Below are 17,036 nucleotides of genomic sequence, written 5' to 3' on the forward strand. Positions count from 1 at the left end.
AAGTGCATGAAAAATCTCAAAATGTCACTGCAGACCTAAAAGTGGCATTGAATATCAGAGATGAAGTTCACAGAATTTCAGCCTTCAAGGGAAGTAACTGCTAGTTCATGGAACCAATTCTTTAAGTCCTGTTGATGAGTGTTAATATTTTTAGATTTCTGGTTATCACTTTAAACAATTAGAGAAAGATTGTTAAGAGCATATATTAGAACTAGGCCTCCAAATACTCATGGATTTCATTAATTCATTCTTCTACCGTAGATGAGTACTGCTGAGTTTCCATACAAGAAAAACATTCAGATCAGGTCATTCCTTTCCAGTTTAAAAAAACACATATTTGAAATTTAGACAATTTCACTAATAATGTGGAAAGACAGAAGCACTGTCTGGGATATCTTCATCCCTATTAGAGAATGCAGAAAGAAAACAGAAAGCATTCTCTTTTTATTCAGAGCTACACTATCAATCAGCATGAAATCTACCTTTTTTTGAAGGGCCCAGAACCTACAAAGGTTCATAATTTGGGCAGTGACTAGTAAACAGAACTATATTCCTGTAATCTGGCATGACAGATTACAATTTAAATGTACATACAGGCACAGTAAATATAAATAAGGCTAATGAGGATTGGAAGGAATAACTAAATTCTTAAATGTTACAATTTCTTAAGTTTTTACAGGTTACTGCTTAGTTCCTTTTATTTTCAAGGACGCCTCAGGTAATAGGGATGTCTCACTGCAAGAGCTTCAGGGCAAGCGATGTATTCTTGAGTGTGTCATGCCTGCCACAACAGGGTTTATACCAGTGAAGAGGATTGCTTTTAAGGCTAGAGAGAAAACAGAGAAATTTTGAATTCCAAGTGTTTCAAAAAAATGAAAACACCCAAACTCCTTACTACTACTGAAAAAGACTACAATAAAGCATGCCTGAAAATAAACATACTAACCAGTGGTAATCCATAATAATCTTGCAGAAGAGCATAGCTGGAATATTCACACTATTGCTTTTGAGGCTTAGAATCTTCTAGTAATTGCTTGCATTCTTCCAACCAATTGTGTATGCTATTAGGGTGGTTGAAAAAGGGTTCTTTCCTGAGGTACCCACCCCAATCCACATGAAACACTGTCCTGAACAAAACCACACTTTGACTAAACAGCGGCAGGAGATTTAAGAAAAAAAAAAAGAGTCCTAAAATCCAAGATAGCAGATGGTAAATCTCAAATTGCAGGGTTTAAGTAACAAGTATGTGCCTTGAAAGGAAAAGAAGCTTGCACCTAAAATTATACTGTGCTGTCTGCTTTCAGAGCAAAAGGACATTTTTGGACTTTGTTTGTTATTAAGAGATTTTTTTTTTTTTTTTGCACTTCATCTAATGACAGTTTTGTTTTTTAAGATGCTAATAAAGGGCACTTTATATTTGGCAATCGGGATAGCAGAGATGAGGACATGGCATTATTCCTTCATTTTGCCTGAATGTTTTAACTTATAAACTTTTTTTAGGTTTTAATAGTGCTTACAAAGTAAGGGGGGAGGGGAGAGAATACATAGACTTTAATCAGGTTTGGTTTAGACCACATAGAATAACACATTAGAAAAAAAAGGCAATTACTTAAAAATAGTTGTATTTATATTTCACAATCTGCTCAAATATTGTTTGTTTGTTGGGTTTTTGTTGGGTTTTTTTTATAAACTTTCTACAGGATGTTTTAAAACAAGTTCTTCACATTGCTTCAACTATGTATTTATGGAATTTGAAGGAAATAGTTCTGGTTGTTTTTACAGTTTAACACATATACAGTACCAAAAGGATGGTGGTTAGTCACATGCAGTCCATATGAGATTCTAACATAACATTTAGTGAATTTTCTGATGTTGACCACCCCTTTGATGCTGAAGGTAATGCATCTGTGGAAAGCAAGGACTGTAGATTTGGGTTACTGCTCTCTGCATCTTCCAGTTTTTCAGTGTTGTCCTCCCAATTAATGTGGAATCTTGTGACTCTGGGATTAGATGCCAAAATATTCCTTTGAAGCTGAGAAAGAAGAAAATACATGGATTGTAATGTGTACTTCTCAAACTGGAGTTCATATGCATATAGTTTTTTTTCCTTTTAGTCCCTACAGCCTTGTTTACATAAAACAAATTGTTTAAAAAAGGAATTCACATCAATGGGAATCTATAGCCACTACCTACGGATCAGAAATGTGCTTACAGTAAACCACTTATTCATTTTCCCTAATATTCTACTCAGCAGAACAACCCCTTTCTCAGGGGAGTATTTTAACTATTCTGCAAGGTCAAGGCTGTGAAAGAGATCCACAAGTAAAGTGCAAGTGTTTATTATTTGATCCAGCTTTTAGTAAAGCAAATAACTTCTGCCCCCACCAGGATTTTGCAAACCACAGTACTTCATCAAATTTTGCATCAACTTTATGGTATTTGCAATACATATCAATTCCATCAACTTTTCATCTTCATTAGAAAGTACACCTTATCCTTAAACTACCAAACTTTAGATGATTTCACTAAGAGGATTTATTTACTGAAGTTTTAAAATAAAAACACTTATATTTGGAAGATACCAACACTGTGGCAGTGGACATGATTAGTCATCTATCTTATTCTCATGGCTGGCCTTCATTTTTCTTTGAAAACATGTTGCATTTATTTATGTATGCAGCAAAAAAAAAAAAAAAACCCAAAAGCTGTTTTTCTTTTTATTTTGAAAAGGGGTGAAATATTATATATAGTTACCTGGAGCATGGCAACTTAGCACCACTGGACACTCACTATGACATTTAAGACTGATCACAGGAAAGCTTTGCTTTGTTGATTTCATTCTCCAAGAAAGTGTACTCTCATTAAGTATTTCCTGAGCCCTTATGCAAACTAAAAAGACTATTTCTTTTTTAGAACCTAGTAGAGCTTATTACCCAATAATTAATCAGTCACTTCAATAACCTTTTACTTGTGCATTTCCATTTTGTCCCCAAGTCACATCAAGGACTCCGTATACAAATATATGATAGTGTTTGCTGTTCTTTTCCATATGAGCAAAGCTACCTTTTTACATCAACAGAGAATGAAGACAAGTAGTTCTAGGCATTCTACATTCAAATGCTTAAAGGGAGTCAACCATTTTGGCATTGATAACCAACAAAATAAATCAGTTGTGTTTTAAATGAAAGAAACAAAGAAAGAAACATACGTAAAGTTCAAGAATTTAATTTTTTTAAACTTTACTTTTAAACTTTCAGAACATACTTCTTATCACTGAAAATTCAATTAAGCATAGAAAAACATACTATTTCACTTCATCTTTTAATTCTAGTCCTGGTTTAATTGTTGCCATGAAGGATATATGTTTTTGTAGCTTTATCTGTATACTTCCTTTGTCAAATAAGACAGTTATCAGTATATAATATCAAATTAGACAGTAATCATCTAACCAGGCTACCCATGTTCTCTCATTTTACAGCTAGTTTGTTCCTCAGTTTGTTTAAGTTCCAGAAACACTGGAACAGCTGAGTAACAACTGTAGTAAGTGAGTATCTACAACTTAGTTCCAGGTTGACGGGCCTAGAAAAAACATTCTGCTTTTCTGAAGAACAGAGCCACTTTGTAAACAGTGGTGCAGGTGGAAATAAATCCAATGGTTTATTTCAGAGTCAGTGTGAAAGTACAGCCAAGTCTTCAAGATGGTGGAAATTTTTGATGGTTTGTCAGTATTACCTAAATTTATGACAACTACATGGCACTTGTAGTTTGTCCCCCCCGAGTATTTCCCATTATTTGGTGCCTCATTCCATGCACTTTGTGAGATCACCGGGGTTTGAGCCTGTTTCTTAAAAGCCTAAAACAAAACATGCCTTACCTTAGAAAAATCTGGCTTTACTGGTGGATTCTCTCTCAGTTCTGTTTCAGTATATTCATTGTTTACATAGTAGCCGACTCTAATAAATTCTTGACCTCGGTAAGTGCATGTAATTAGCACAACTGTAACACCTACTGCATCTGCATCTGGAATAAGCCCTGGGTTAGGTGCATCAGCCTAAATGTGAAAGGGAAAGATAAATTAAAATTGATAGCACATGCCTACCTAGCAGGGGAATCTCAAATAGTGTGTTTCAGCAGCTAAGCAGTAACTATATTTAAAATTGTTAACTAGAAAATATACTGCTTTCACAACATCAACCCTACATTTAGAACACTATACTCTAATGACAGAAATGGAATACAGTAAAATTGTTTGCTGACATTTCTCATGGGTGACTTGATCCAAAACTCTTTTTAAATATATGATTTTATATATATAGATATAGATATATTTTAAATATATGATCAACTGAACCATTGTTCAGACAGAGGTACCAACATTACTCCAGTTCTACAGTGCCACAGTTCTCCAGCCCATCTGGGTAATTCCATAGAGCAAGATTATTTTCTCATACACCCTCAAGTTTGAATTGTCTGTATGTGTGCTTGTAACAAGACTAAATCCTTAAAACTACAGATTGCAAATTACACTTCAGCAAGAAAAGGGATGGGCTATGATAAGGTTTGAGCTGTTCCACAGATTTCTCAGGAAGGAATGAAGTACTTTTTCTGGCTTCATTCCTAATACTTATATTCATTAAAATTTATGCAGTTCAATGCATCATCTCTCCAAGACACCTGAATATTTTCAGTCAGTATGCAAACTTAACTAATAAGCAACTAATACAATCTTCCTCAATGTTCTTACTTACCATGGATCTGCAGTCACTTATCAATAAAATTTGCCTCATAAAATGTGGCTCGCATCAGTCCCTTAAAATGCCTCCTTACTACCACATCTTTTGTTAAAACGTGATACCTAATTCTGCTGCAGGATTTAAAGTAACAGCAATCCAGGCATAGTAAAACAGCTTCATATTTACAATTCCACATGAAGATCTGAAGTCAACAATGAACACACCCATGTTGTGAGAACACATTGGTATTAGTAATGTGTGTTCAGATGGTTTGGGTGTAACAAACCTTGCCTAATGACAGAGGATGAATGGAATTAATTCCTGTTGCCCCTCTCATCTCTACTTTTCTGGAGTATCTATATGCTCCAGCATGGTGAAATTTGGGAGCTGCTGCCCATGCAGGATTGGCTTCTACTCTTTGGCAATTCTAAGCCTTCAAACCAGTCTAGCTTTTTGTGAGAAGTTGTAGGCACTTTGCAAAAGAATTAGGTGAGTCAGACCTCTCAGGCAGAAATACCACCAGAGGGAGGAGAAGAAACCAGGGAATCAGGTAGAACTCATCTTCCTCCAGCCCTGGAGGAAATAGAAAATGTCTGAATGGCTTTACAACTAGCACAGGGGAATGGAAAGGATGGCCAAGGAACAAAAAAAATGCAGAAGCTTGAGGAAATCACCAGAACGGCCAATACAGATTAAATCATTACTTTAGTTCAGTAGTCTTGTTCTAACAGTGCCCAGAATTATCTGATCACTTTAAATTCCACAGTAATAGGCAACAGAATGACCATGCTCCATTTAACTCCCTATTAAACTCTACTCACATGCTAATGTAGGATCTTAGCTTTTCCAGGTTCCCTCCTACTGTCATTTTCTGTCTTATAATATCCTGACACAGTTCTGAACCCAAGGAAATATTCTATTCTACTAATCGTTTTTTATCTCTCAATCATTGTTTTGCTGCATGAAGATAACACTGAAGACTATTTAAAACAGTTTTGTCAAATTTTCAACTTCCTGTTTTTGTCAAACCTCTTGATTACTCAGGAACCAAAGATCAGATGCAGGTAGAGGAAAAAAAGAGCTTGGTCATGACCACATGATAAATAAGCAATTATCTGCAAACAGATGTTTTGGTGGACAGAGACAGTAGATTAATTTTTGCATAAAAATCACTGTCTTAATATGCCATTCTTATGTTATAAATTACTTTTAAAATTTATGAAATTAGCCCATGTGTATGCCTTGAATTATCTTGCTTTTCCACATGGTATTTATTCATATAGCTATTACTGCAGAGTAGGTAGCAAAGGTTATATGCTCACTTAAGAACAGTAAATTATTTATGTGCCTATATACTCAAAAAGAAGTTTCCATGATTTTATTACAAATTCCCGAGAGAATTAAGAAGGAATCAGGTTTCACTACATGTATCTTGGCATTTAGAAACAAATAGGCCAAGCTGTGGGCCTTTACTATTGAAACCCTTTTAAAGGTAATGTTTTGGGGTTTTAAAACAAAATGCTGCTTTTGTAAGTCTGAAAAGCACAATAATTGTCCATCTTTCTCTAAGGCTGATTTCCCAACCTGATCCACTTTTTTTTTTTCATTTAAGGTATTTTTATCATCCTTGGTAATCTGTGTGGTACTCCATTTTAGTTGCTATTTCAGCCATTTTCCTATCTAGAAAAAGCTACAGCAGATTACCTGAAAATTTTATACTCGTCTGCAAAGGTCCTTTCCTTATGCTATTCCCCACAAACACAATCTCTTTTCTTTGTATCACATGCCTCCTGCAGTTCTGTGCTTTGCCCCATTCTTGCCTTCTCTTTTCTCTGTATCCCAGGCTGCTTCAGCTTGGTGAACAGAACTGCTTCAGTCATCAGCAAAGGCTTCTTGCAGCACTTTGGGTTTTGGGGTCTCCTGTGTACACTGAGCTGAGTCCTACCCTCACCTGAAATCCAGAGCCTTTGAAGCATAATATACTCAGACCCAATTGTACTTCCATAAGAAATAAAAAGGATATTTTAACAGAAGGAATCTCTTACTACTCCAATCTATGCAAAATCTCTACACATCTCCTCCTAATTCGGCTGCAGTGTCATTTATAACCAGGATACAATTGCTGAATCCATTCTACAGAAACTGTAAGATGAGAAAATTTAATTTGAGACCTGCCCAATCATACAGCCAAAACATGCCTTTTTTAGACACCTGCTTCTTGCTCCTTCCCATCACAATCAACAAGGAATTTTGAGACCTTTGACTGAGAACAGTGCATCTTTTAAATTAGAAATGTAAATGCCAGCTGATTTTCCCACATACAAACACAAGGTACCCCCTCTGAGAGCAATAGAGGATCACCTATTTCTGACCAATTAATGCCATAAGCTGTAATGTCTTGATAATGAAAAAACTGTTAATAAATGATGCATTTGTTACACATCTGCCTTATTTGTAGTGTGGAAAAAATTAGGCCTGGCTCCAAAACCAAACAGAAATGTTTCAGCACTGATTTGCATGTATGTGGTTGATAAATGGTGCAACCTCCACTCTAATCATATTCCTTAAGCCTGTCCTTTAAGGAAAAAAACAAAACAAAACAGCCCAGAATAAACAAACACCCCCAAAATTCCAAATAAACTACCTTTCCTGGAACTTACAGGATTAATCAGGATGCCTCACAAATACTGATATTATTTTAAACCCGTTACAGTAACCATGAGAAATAAGGGGGCGTATTCATCAGTACTTTGGTGTTTTTAATGCTCATACTTCAGCATGCATTTGCCATTAGTTAAGTGAATTTATAGTATTTGGGAAAATAGCAGGGTTCTTAGGCAATAAGATATACTCAGTTTCTATCTGATTTTTCATCCAATAGATTTTGCTCTCAGTTTACAAGAATAAATCTAGTATTTCATAGAGAAAAATGTTAGTTTTAATAAAAATTATGGTTTTGAATAAAAAATGAACAAAAAAACCCCACCACCACAAAAGAAGCTATCCCAAACAAAAGAAAGCTTCTGTAAGAATTCAGGCAAACCCACTTTAGGTTTTTTTTCTCCTGCATCTCAATGAGTTAAAATAGAAACAAGACCAGGCCAGTACCCGTCTTAGTGTTGCTCTTTCCCTGTTTTCTTTTCCTTCATTACTCCTTAGTAACTTTTGGCTTTAACAGCAGTATTTTATGGGACTATCCCATGCTCTAGTCTTTTTTGTGTAGTCTTGATCTACACCCTTGTGTCCTGAATACCTCCCATTTACCACTGGTTTTCTGTCTTTATTTTAGAAATCGCTGTATTTTGTTATGATTTAGCCTGCTTAGCCAAACATCACAGTTGAGCATGTGTTCTGCCAAACAGAAACAAACTTCTTGATTGTTCTGACTGAGTTTTACAATTAGTTTGTTGGTCTGATGCTCTGAAGGTGTTGCCTGCATTAACCTGGTGCTCTTGATTGTCTGAAACTGTCACCAGTGGCAGAGGAGGTGAGCTTGATGGTGCCACTGTAAACCAGGCAACTGGCAGTGCTGATTATAAACCAGATGGGATAAAAATATCAGTAGCTATGGGAACTGTGCTTTTATCAGTTATTATTGATACCACAAATAAAAAACATAACCAAGAAATATCAGGGGCAAGAAGTACAAGCTCAAAAACAGATTGTAAAGGAAAGTGTATCACCCCTGAGGAGCACACTGCAATGTTTTTTTACCATTATTTTTCAAGTGCCTCTTAGTTGGACAGAGTTATCCCTAAACAAATTAGCACAACTCTTTCAGAAATGGTTAAATCAAACTTACCTGAAATACAAACATGTGTCTGCCTGCAGGAACAGGTCCAACTAAAACAGAGTCTAACACCTGATCATACTCTTCGCTTTCAGCTGAACCCACATAAATTATTTTCCATTCCAAATCTACATAAAAAAAAAAAAAAAGAAATAAAAACAAATATTATTTATCATTACAGTTAGGGGTCTTCCACTCTTGCCTATCTACAGTTTTGCATAACCTAAAATTACTTCTTTGGCAACAAGCCTAAAATAACAAAGACCTGTCTTCATCAGAGAAATTTACTGATGCCTGACCCTGTCCTCATGAACCAGATAATCCCACTTTCTCTCTCTAGTCAGTTGCACCACAAGAATTCTTCTGTTTTCACAGTGAGGTTAATTTTCAAATTTTATTCAGAGAACAAGGCCCTCTTACTAACTGGGACCTGTGTTGAGCATCTTCTCAAAGTCTGTCAGAATGGCTGCAGCACAGGGATGATGATGCCTATAAATCACCACATCCTTGAATAACCAACTAAGCTCCCAAAAACAAAATTCCCACCTTCCACATACACGCTTCACAGCTTAAATTACACAGGTCATGGAAAGTATTTATTTGAGTAAGAAATCCACTGGGCTAGCTCCAGGCACACTAACTGTATGCCCCCATTCCTTCACGTGTCACTTGTGTTACCCGGGAAGTACATAAAATTTTGACCCATGACTAGACTCTTCTTAAAGATAGTGATGCTTGATCTTATCTACATCCTGAAATGGAATTATAGGCAAAAAAACAAAACAGAACAAAACAAAACAAAACAAAAAAAAAAAAAAAAAAAACCACAACAACACCACAAAACACAATGCAGCATTTTACTTTTTAAAGCCATGCACTAATCCCCAACATTTATTACAATTCATTTTTTTCTAACTCAGCCTCTCCCCCACAGATGTTTTAAAGTTGAAACTGCAAATTAGCTCAAATTAGCTCTTCCTGGGTCAGCTTTTCACCTTCCCTTTTTGATTCAAAAACAGTATTAACCCATACAAAACTAATCTTGCATGACAGGTTTTGGGGTTTTTAAAACAACAGGGAAAGAAAAAGATCACCATTACAAAAAACTGTAACTAACACTTATTTTCTTAATTAAGCTGTTGTTTCAGAACTGTACCTTAAACACTTACATGGTATATTTCTTCTTTTCTTTTTTCCCTTGTGAAAATGCCCCTATTACCTTCACAAAAGCACAAACCTGTAAGCTATTACAGTAACTTATTAGTACACTCGGGAAAATCCAAAGGTCTGCCTCATGGTTTCTGGATGCAGAAATGAAATTTAAGCATAGAAAAAAAATTCTTGAACAGAACTTGACTGCAACTCTCCTTCCTCATTAGTGAATTCTTCTTGTTACCATCAGCGCAGGTTTTGTGGCTTTAACTATCATAATAAACAGGGCTTGGGAAGGGATTTTACTCCTCCGTACAACATAGCACAGTTTCCAAGGTTTATTTACCTTTTAAGCATGAAGTATTAGCTGTTGCCAGTATTGCAGGTACTCCACAATAATTAAGGAACTTTCTTGTCTGCATCTGAGGACAAATTACTGCTTACAAGAAATGAGGATTTTTAGGCTAAACTGCTTAAGACTATCACACCATCCTGTGCCATTATTCTAGGAAAACAGGATAAAACTGATTCTAAACAACTCATAGTACTTATTAGTAAAACTAGACTTTTAAAAAATAAATTCTAAATGTTATTTAAAAATGCTGATACAGAACAACAGCTTTAAGAAAGAGAGGGCTGGAGTTGATGGATTTAATTGTAGGATCAGTGTTGCAGAGGACAGGCTGCAAACAGCACAGCAAACAGATGTATTAGCACAGCAAAGCTAAGGCAATGACTTTTCATCAAGTATACAATGGCTGTGTTTAATTTTATTTTTAAATGTGAAAGATTACCAGCGCTCATCCCTAATTTATTCTCTAGTCTAACTTGTTGGTGGGGGAAGTGAGCTGAAAATTCTGCATTGGACCATCTATAATTCTTCTCAACACGACTGTCCAGGATTAACTTTACCGTAAATCCTGAGTGTGAGGAGCATATCGCACACAGCTGTACACAACTGGAAGAAAAAGCCTAACGGAGCCCTGTGACGGGCACTGCCACCTGCCACAGCAGCTGCCACCGAGGGCTCCGGTGCTGCTGGATGGGGCCAGCCCTGACTGGAGAGACCCAGACAGAACGTGGCGACGGGCACGGAGCACAGCTCCAGCCCCTGCCTCGGCCAGCTCCAAGGAGGCAGGAGACAGGCGGCGGAGGCCTGGAGGAAAGCCTGGCTCAGGCGAGACTTCCTCTGAAGTTCCCGCCACGGCGGCCGTCCCTCCCTCTCTCCCTCCCTGTCACCGTCCCGCCGGCACGCACCAGTACGCGCTGCTGCAGAGGCAGCGATAGCGAGCCCGCCAGGGCACCCCCTAGCCAGGACAGCACCGACTCCCCTTCTCCTCAGCCCTGCCCTCGCCCCTCCGCCCGCGGGGCTCTCCGGCAGTGCTGGGCTCCGCCGGGCAGTGTCTTGTACCACTCGCAGGCAGCCCAGCCGGGCAGGCTCCTCCCGCTCCCGGGCCCGCCGGCGGCGGGAGCGCCCCGCGTTCCTCCCTCCCTGTCCTGGAGCCGTTCGAAACTCCCGCCCGCGGGGCGACGCGCGGGCTCTCGGGGCGCGTCCCGCGGCCGGCCGGGGGGCGGCGCTGCGGAGCGCGGCCGGGGGAGGGCGGCGGGCGGCCCGCGGGGCCGGGGAAGGCGGGAGCGCGGCGGGAGCCCCGGCTCGGGACCGGGGTCCGCACGGGGCGGCAGGGCCGGGCTCACCCCCGCCCGCGGGCGGCCGCCGGTAACTTTCGAGTGACTTCCAAAAATAGTGGCAGGAGGGCGGCCCCCTCCCCCCGCGGGGCTCCCGCGGCCGGCGCTGCCCTCGGAGCCGTGCCCCGACCCCGCGCACCCACCACACTGCCCGGTGCCGGCATGCGGGGCCAGCCCGCCCCTGCCTCCCGCCGTGATTTTTCTTATTTTAATTTTTTAAATTTTTTTTAAATTTTTTTTTTTTTTAGTATTAAAATGGAGCACGAGGCCAGCGCAGCGCATCCCCGCGGAGCGTTTTCCGCGCGGCGAGCAGCGCGGGGCCGAGCGGAGCATCCCGTGTGCCCGCGGGGATGCGCGGCCGCCGAGCCCGGCTCAGCCCTCCTCGCTCCCGCTCGCTCCCCCCACGCACACACAAAGCTGGCAACATGGCTACCTCCACTCTAACAAGTTCCTCGCAACTTGCGGCGGCTGGGCGGCTCGGGGATGGCGGGCTGGGGCGGCGGGCCCGAGCGGCGCCCGGAGCGGGCGGCCCCGCCAACTTTCCCCGGTGCCGGGCTCGGCGGGAGCGGCACATCCCCCCCGGCCGGCCGCGCATCCCCCGGCCCCGCACCGCGCTGCGGCCGAGATGGAAACACGGCTAAATTGTAGGCGCAGGCCTGTGCAAAGTTTAAGCCTTAAACGCCCCGAGCTCGGAGCCCCGGGTTGCAAAATCCGTATCGGGGAGAAAAATTCTACTCACCTTCAGACAGGTCTTCTATGCACTCGAATGTGATTTCGAACTGGAAGGGATTGTAGAAAGGAGAAGGATTATCCAACACCACTACATTGTTCACCTGAACCTTTGCCATATTTTGGAAAAAAATACAAACAATAGGCAGAGCGTGTTGGCGCCGCGCACTCGAGTCTCCGCGCCGGGCTCCGCGCCGCTCCGGCCCCCGCGCCGCTGCCCGAGCGAGGCTGCAGGGCGGCGACTTGCACAAACTTTTTTTTTTTTTTTTTTTTTTTCGCCCCCCCTTTTATTTACACCGGGAACGCTCCACACTGTTCGCCGCTTTCCCTATTTCGCTCAACTACAGCCCATTCTGCCCCTGCTCGCCGCCAGCGCCCGCCCGGATTGGCCGCTGGCCGGGCGAGGGCCCTCCCTCCGCGGGCACGGCGGGCACCGAGCGCCGGCCAGAGCGGCCCCGCGCGCGCCCGCCCCGCAACGCCCCCGCCGCAGCGCCCCCGCCCGGCCGGCGCCGGCAACGGCCGCTCGCAACGGCCAACGAGACGGGGCGGGGCCGGGGGGCGGGGCCAGCGCGGGAGAGCAGCCCGGAGAGCTTCAGGGAGCCCTGGAACAGCTGCTCATCTGCTGCTCTGATTTCCAGGAAACGTGCCCAGAGCTTATCAATAGCTGCCTTTTTTTTTCTTTCTTTTTTTTTTTTTCTTTTTTTTTTTCCTTTTTTTTTTCTTTTTTTCTTTTTTATTTATTTTATTTTCTTTCTTTTTTTTTTTTTTTTTCTCCTGTATGCATTAAAAATATTTAAATCCAGTCAAGGGGAAAATCAGCAGGAAAGATCTTACTTATCACACAACTTATCAGATCTCCATTCATGACCAAGAGGGACTCTCTACGTTAGAAAGCTGTTCCTTTGCAATGATTTTATTTAAAATAATAATAATAAAAAAAATCCTAGGATGTGACTTTATTTCAATTGCTGGCATACAGCTTATGGGACTGTGTTTATCCTGCTTACAGCAATAACTTTTGTTAAAATTGATAAGGTTTAGATTCATATATAGAAGATACTTCTTTTGTCAGTGTATTATATTTAAAGTAGTGAATCATATGAGCTGTAGAAGAAATTGATTTCCTTTCAAAATGTTCATCCACTGCAAGTTGTAAACAATGTAAGACCACATCCAGCTTGGAAGCCTTAGCTGAAAATTGAGGCTGGAAGAATAGTAGGGCAAAATATCATAACTAAATCAGAACCATGGGTACAACAGGGACAAAACATAATCTTTTGTCCATTCACTTCAGGCAAAAAGTTAAAGCATTGTATCTCAACAGGGCAAAAAACTGCTTGCAACCAGACCTCGTTTTGAAGTTTTATTTAACCTTATTTATAAAAGGAAAGATTCAGAAGTGTTTAAAAGAATCCTAAGTGGTTTTTTATATGCTAAGATTGTGCAGTATTGTATAAAGAGCAACCGTAATGCTGGCTGCTTGGGAAGACTGAAAAATTACTCTCAGTCCAGCACTCATGATGAAATTGTTCCCAACACCTCCCAGAACAAGCACTTTTGCTGTCAGAATGCGCAAAACTAGTTTGGTCTAGCAGGAAGGTGCATTAAGCTTTCAGCATCCCCTAAAAAGAATGAAAGCAGCGATTCACTTACAGGCTAAACCATCTTGGCTGTGGGGTTCCACCATGTGCAGAGGGGCACTTTCAGTTTGGGGCCATTTCAGCACTTTGGGTTTTTATTTATGCTTTTGTTTGGTGGTTTGGGTTTTTTTTTTTTCCTGTTGCTGTGCTGAGTGTGCTGGGGGTTGGTGGGGTCCTGGGTGCCAGGAGCAGTGGGGCTGGGCAGTGGTGCCAGGTTATGAACCCAAGCCTTCAGCCCATGGCAGTGGCCTCTTGGCCGATGACAGGGGATATCCGAGCTGGGATGCAGCACCTTGCTGGCTGGGGAGCCCCCTGAGCAAAGGGAGTTTGCTGGTTGGGGTGGGACGGGTGGGACGGGCTGTCTGTGTAGCCAGGCTCTAGTACTGCCTACTACTCTGTGTTTCTGTAATTCTGTGCATTATTGACTGCCCACTGTTGTTCAGCACACAGTCCAGGAAAACCAAGGAAGATTGGATATGGTGGAGCAGATTCCTTACTACAAGTTGAAGTATATATTGTTTTTTCAGGAAGCATTTAATTCCAGTAACTTTTTGCTGGTCATTTGCAAACAAACAGGTGCTGTGGTGGGCTGCGCAGTGATGAGAAGGTCTTTGCAGCCTTGAACCAAATGGTGAGGCAGGGGAGATTCTTGTACAGGTTTTGCCATAGAATTCCGTGAGATTTTAGGCTGGTTGCAGCTTGTCAACTACTAGGATATTTTGAGCTGAACACTGCAGTGAAAAAGAAGGGCTAAAGATAGAGAAGAAGCTGGGAAATAGGGAATAGAAGGATTGGAGGGAGCTGCACATATTTACAAATGAGTAGCCATTTCCACTGTTGTACAGGGGTTTTGACTTGCCATCCTCCCAGTATCATGTTGTATCATGTGTAGATTTACTGGAAAACTTTTATTTTTATTTCTTTACCCATTTCATCCTTGGTCATCTTTGGATTTTCACTTTCGCTTAGTGCTTAGAGGAAACCAAAAACTCATAAAGAAATTTAATTTCATTAGTTTAAGGCAAGAATTTGACTCGACTTTCTGGGGCCATGAGTTAAATGACAATTGAATTTTTTTTTTCACACTTTGTTTTGCAGATGCAAAATTTCTGTCTGTTTTAGTAGCTGATGAGGAGGAGGACCTGAATGGTCCATTCCATAATTTTGCAATCTTTGCCTTTGCCCCAGTTTTTGGTATGATCTGCCAGATCTAGTCTTCATACCCTAATACTTTTTGTTCATTTAACAAAATCCTAAAGCAAGTCACAATCCAAATGTGGGAGGCTTAACAGAATCGGGTCCACACCTCCAGGCTAACCCACCTCGATACTACTGGGATTGCTTGCTGGTAGCTGTAAAGTGAGTTAAGTTACTCACTTAAGTGGTGGAAGTACATGATGGAGCTTCTCTGCTGATTTTCCCTCTGCCCATGGCTCAAGCCACTGTGCTGAGTCCCATTCTTTCACTCAACTTCACTCCTGCATTTTAAGGAAGAGACTGACTGAAGTATTTGATTCTTCAGGTTTGACAGTGACTGCTGTGAAGGAATTTGGGGAGTGGAATTTGGAAGCTGGAGCACTGGTGCTTGCAGATGGAGGCCTTTGTTGCATTGATGAGTTCAACAGTATCAAAGAACATGACAGAACCAGTATCCATGAGGCAATGGAGCAACAAACCATCAGTGTTGCAAAGGCAGGGTAAGTGGCATGTTAGCACGTGTAAGAAAACTGCATGAGATTTTTCTCTTGTACTTACATGTTGGAGGGATGCTGATAAAATATATCACTTTTCTTCATTGTATGTAATAGATTTGTTCTCAGCAGTGTTCCTAAACTAGATGAGTCAGCATTTCAAAGGACAGTGCACTGGACTAGAGGCTGCAAGCAATCAGAATAAATACATGCCTTCTTCACTGCTGGGTTTTCAATCTACTGTAATAGTCCAGGGCACTTTCCTACAAAGACTTGGTGTCATTTTTCTTGTCCTTTGCTGCAAGTGGTCATAATAATACTATGTGAAATGAGGAGCTTTGTGACTTTTTTTTGTTGCAGTTCAGAAAGTGGGGCTTCAACTTTCCAAATCCACAAAATCACAGAATCATTAAGTTTGGAAAAAACCTCAAAGATCATCAAGTCCAGCCTGTGACTGATCATCACCTTGTAATTAGACCATGGCACTAAGTGTCATGCCCAGTCAATTCTTGAACACCTTCAGGGATGGTGACTCCACCACCTCCCTGGGCAGCCTGTTCCAGTGCCTGACCACCCTTTCAGTGAAGAAATTCTTCCTGATGTCTAACCTGAACCTCTCTTGGTTCACAGCTTGAGGCTGTGTCCTCTTGTCCTGTAAAATCCAGTAATATTGCTTGGTAACCGAAGCACATCAAGAGATTTCCAGGCTGCTGATTTTTATATGTTGGGTGTGGTATAAATATAAACTCCTGCTTACTTTAAGTTCTTCTCTTCCTTTTTTCAAAGTAGTGTGTGTTCAAATCTGCTATCCGCTCCACTACCCCCACCCACCACTTGGATCTTTGAGCTCATATTTCAATTTGTCAGTCATACACAGCTCTTATTCAGGTCCAAATTATTTCCTGGCTGGTGTTTCTGAAATCTCTGCTACTCAAAAGGCATCACCCTTCCCACATTCCTTCTTGTCACCTTCCACTCAGCTCTTGCCCCAGTCACATCTTGGCTCCTCTAATTGATCATGTCCTTCCCTTATTCTGAGCATCTGCATCCTCTTTGTCAGACAGCAGACAAATAATCACAGAACATTCTGAGTCGAAAGGAACCCACAAGGATGGTCAAATCTAATTCTTAAGTGACTGGCCTATATGGGTATTAAACCCACAACTTTGTTTTTTTTAGCTCCATGCTCTTACCAGCTGAGCTAATCTCAGGGTCATGTTGCTCTCACCTGGGTAATTACCAACCTTTGTCAGCTGGACACAAATACTTGGAATCAGTATGTTCCTGTCTCCTTAGTAAGACAGGGATGTATTTCAGGTGAGTTCCTTGTTGCAGTTGTTTGGATTTGATAGACCCAAACACATTTTGCTAACTTGCGCATGTATGCCCAGTTGCTCACTTTTGAGGACTACATATAATGAGGATTTTTTGAGTAGTAACTTAACATACATACTTTAAGCACCTTATTAATTTAGGTCTTATTTTGGTGCATGGGAGAATAAGTTTTTCCCCTGTTGGATATAAACTAGTGGAAGATCTGTGGTCCTTCCTTTCAGTTACAGAAGAACTTTGGACATGAGGCAGCAGTTACTCAGGAGCTGACTAGAAATAGCTT

The 17,036-nt window shown here is 41.2% G+C and overlaps 2 protein-coding genes across 2 annotated transcripts in view; one reads left to right on the forward strand and one right to left on the reverse strand.

The window, feature by feature from the left end:
* The window catches only part of MCM9 (minichromosome maintenance 9 homologous recombination repair factor), a gene marked incomplete at its 5' end in the record, with an annotated part of 48,179 nt that overhangs the window by 18,085 nt on the left and 13,058 nt on the right, over positions 1-17,036 (forward strand). Inside the window, 1 exon segment of the mRNA XM_083857354.1 lies at positions 15,253-15,427. Within this exon segment, the coding sequence (XP_083713480.1) occupies positions 15,253-15,427 (175 nt within the window).
* On the reverse strand, positions 1,606-13,079 carry ASF1A (anti-silencing function 1A histone chaperone). The gene is made up of 4 exons (XM_083856890.1): positions 12,101-13,079; positions 8,536-8,651; positions 3,875-4,051; positions 1,606-2,032 (listed from the first exon to the last, which is right to left on the reverse strand). Exons 1-4 carry the CDS (start codon positions 12,207-12,209, stop codon positions 1,820-1,822), a joined length of 615 nt encoding a protein of 204 aa, XP_083713016.1. The 5' UTR covers positions 12,210-13,079; the 3' UTR covers positions 1,606-1,819.

This window comes from Zosterops lateralis (assembly GCF_965231275.1).
Source record: "Zosterops lateralis genome assembly, chromosome: 3".
Classification (NCBI taxonomy): domain Eukaryota; kingdom Metazoa; phylum Chordata; class Aves; order Passeriformes; family Zosteropidae; genus Zosterops; species Zosterops lateralis.

Bases quoted from the DNA above. Each gene is read 5' to 3' on its own strand.
- ASF1A (XM_083856890.1), bottom strand. From the start codon at position 12,209: ATGGCAAAGGTTCAGGTGAACAATGTAGTGGTGTTGGATAATCCTTCT. The intron at 8,652-12,100 runs GTGAGTAGAATT...TTTTTTATGTAG, and splicing joins CATAGAAGACCTGTCTGAAG to ATTTGGAATGGAAAATAATT. The intron at 2,033-3,874 runs GTAAGGCATGTT...CTTCTTTCTCAG, and splicing joins TAAAGCCAGATTTTTCTAAG to CTTCAAAGGAATATTTTGGC.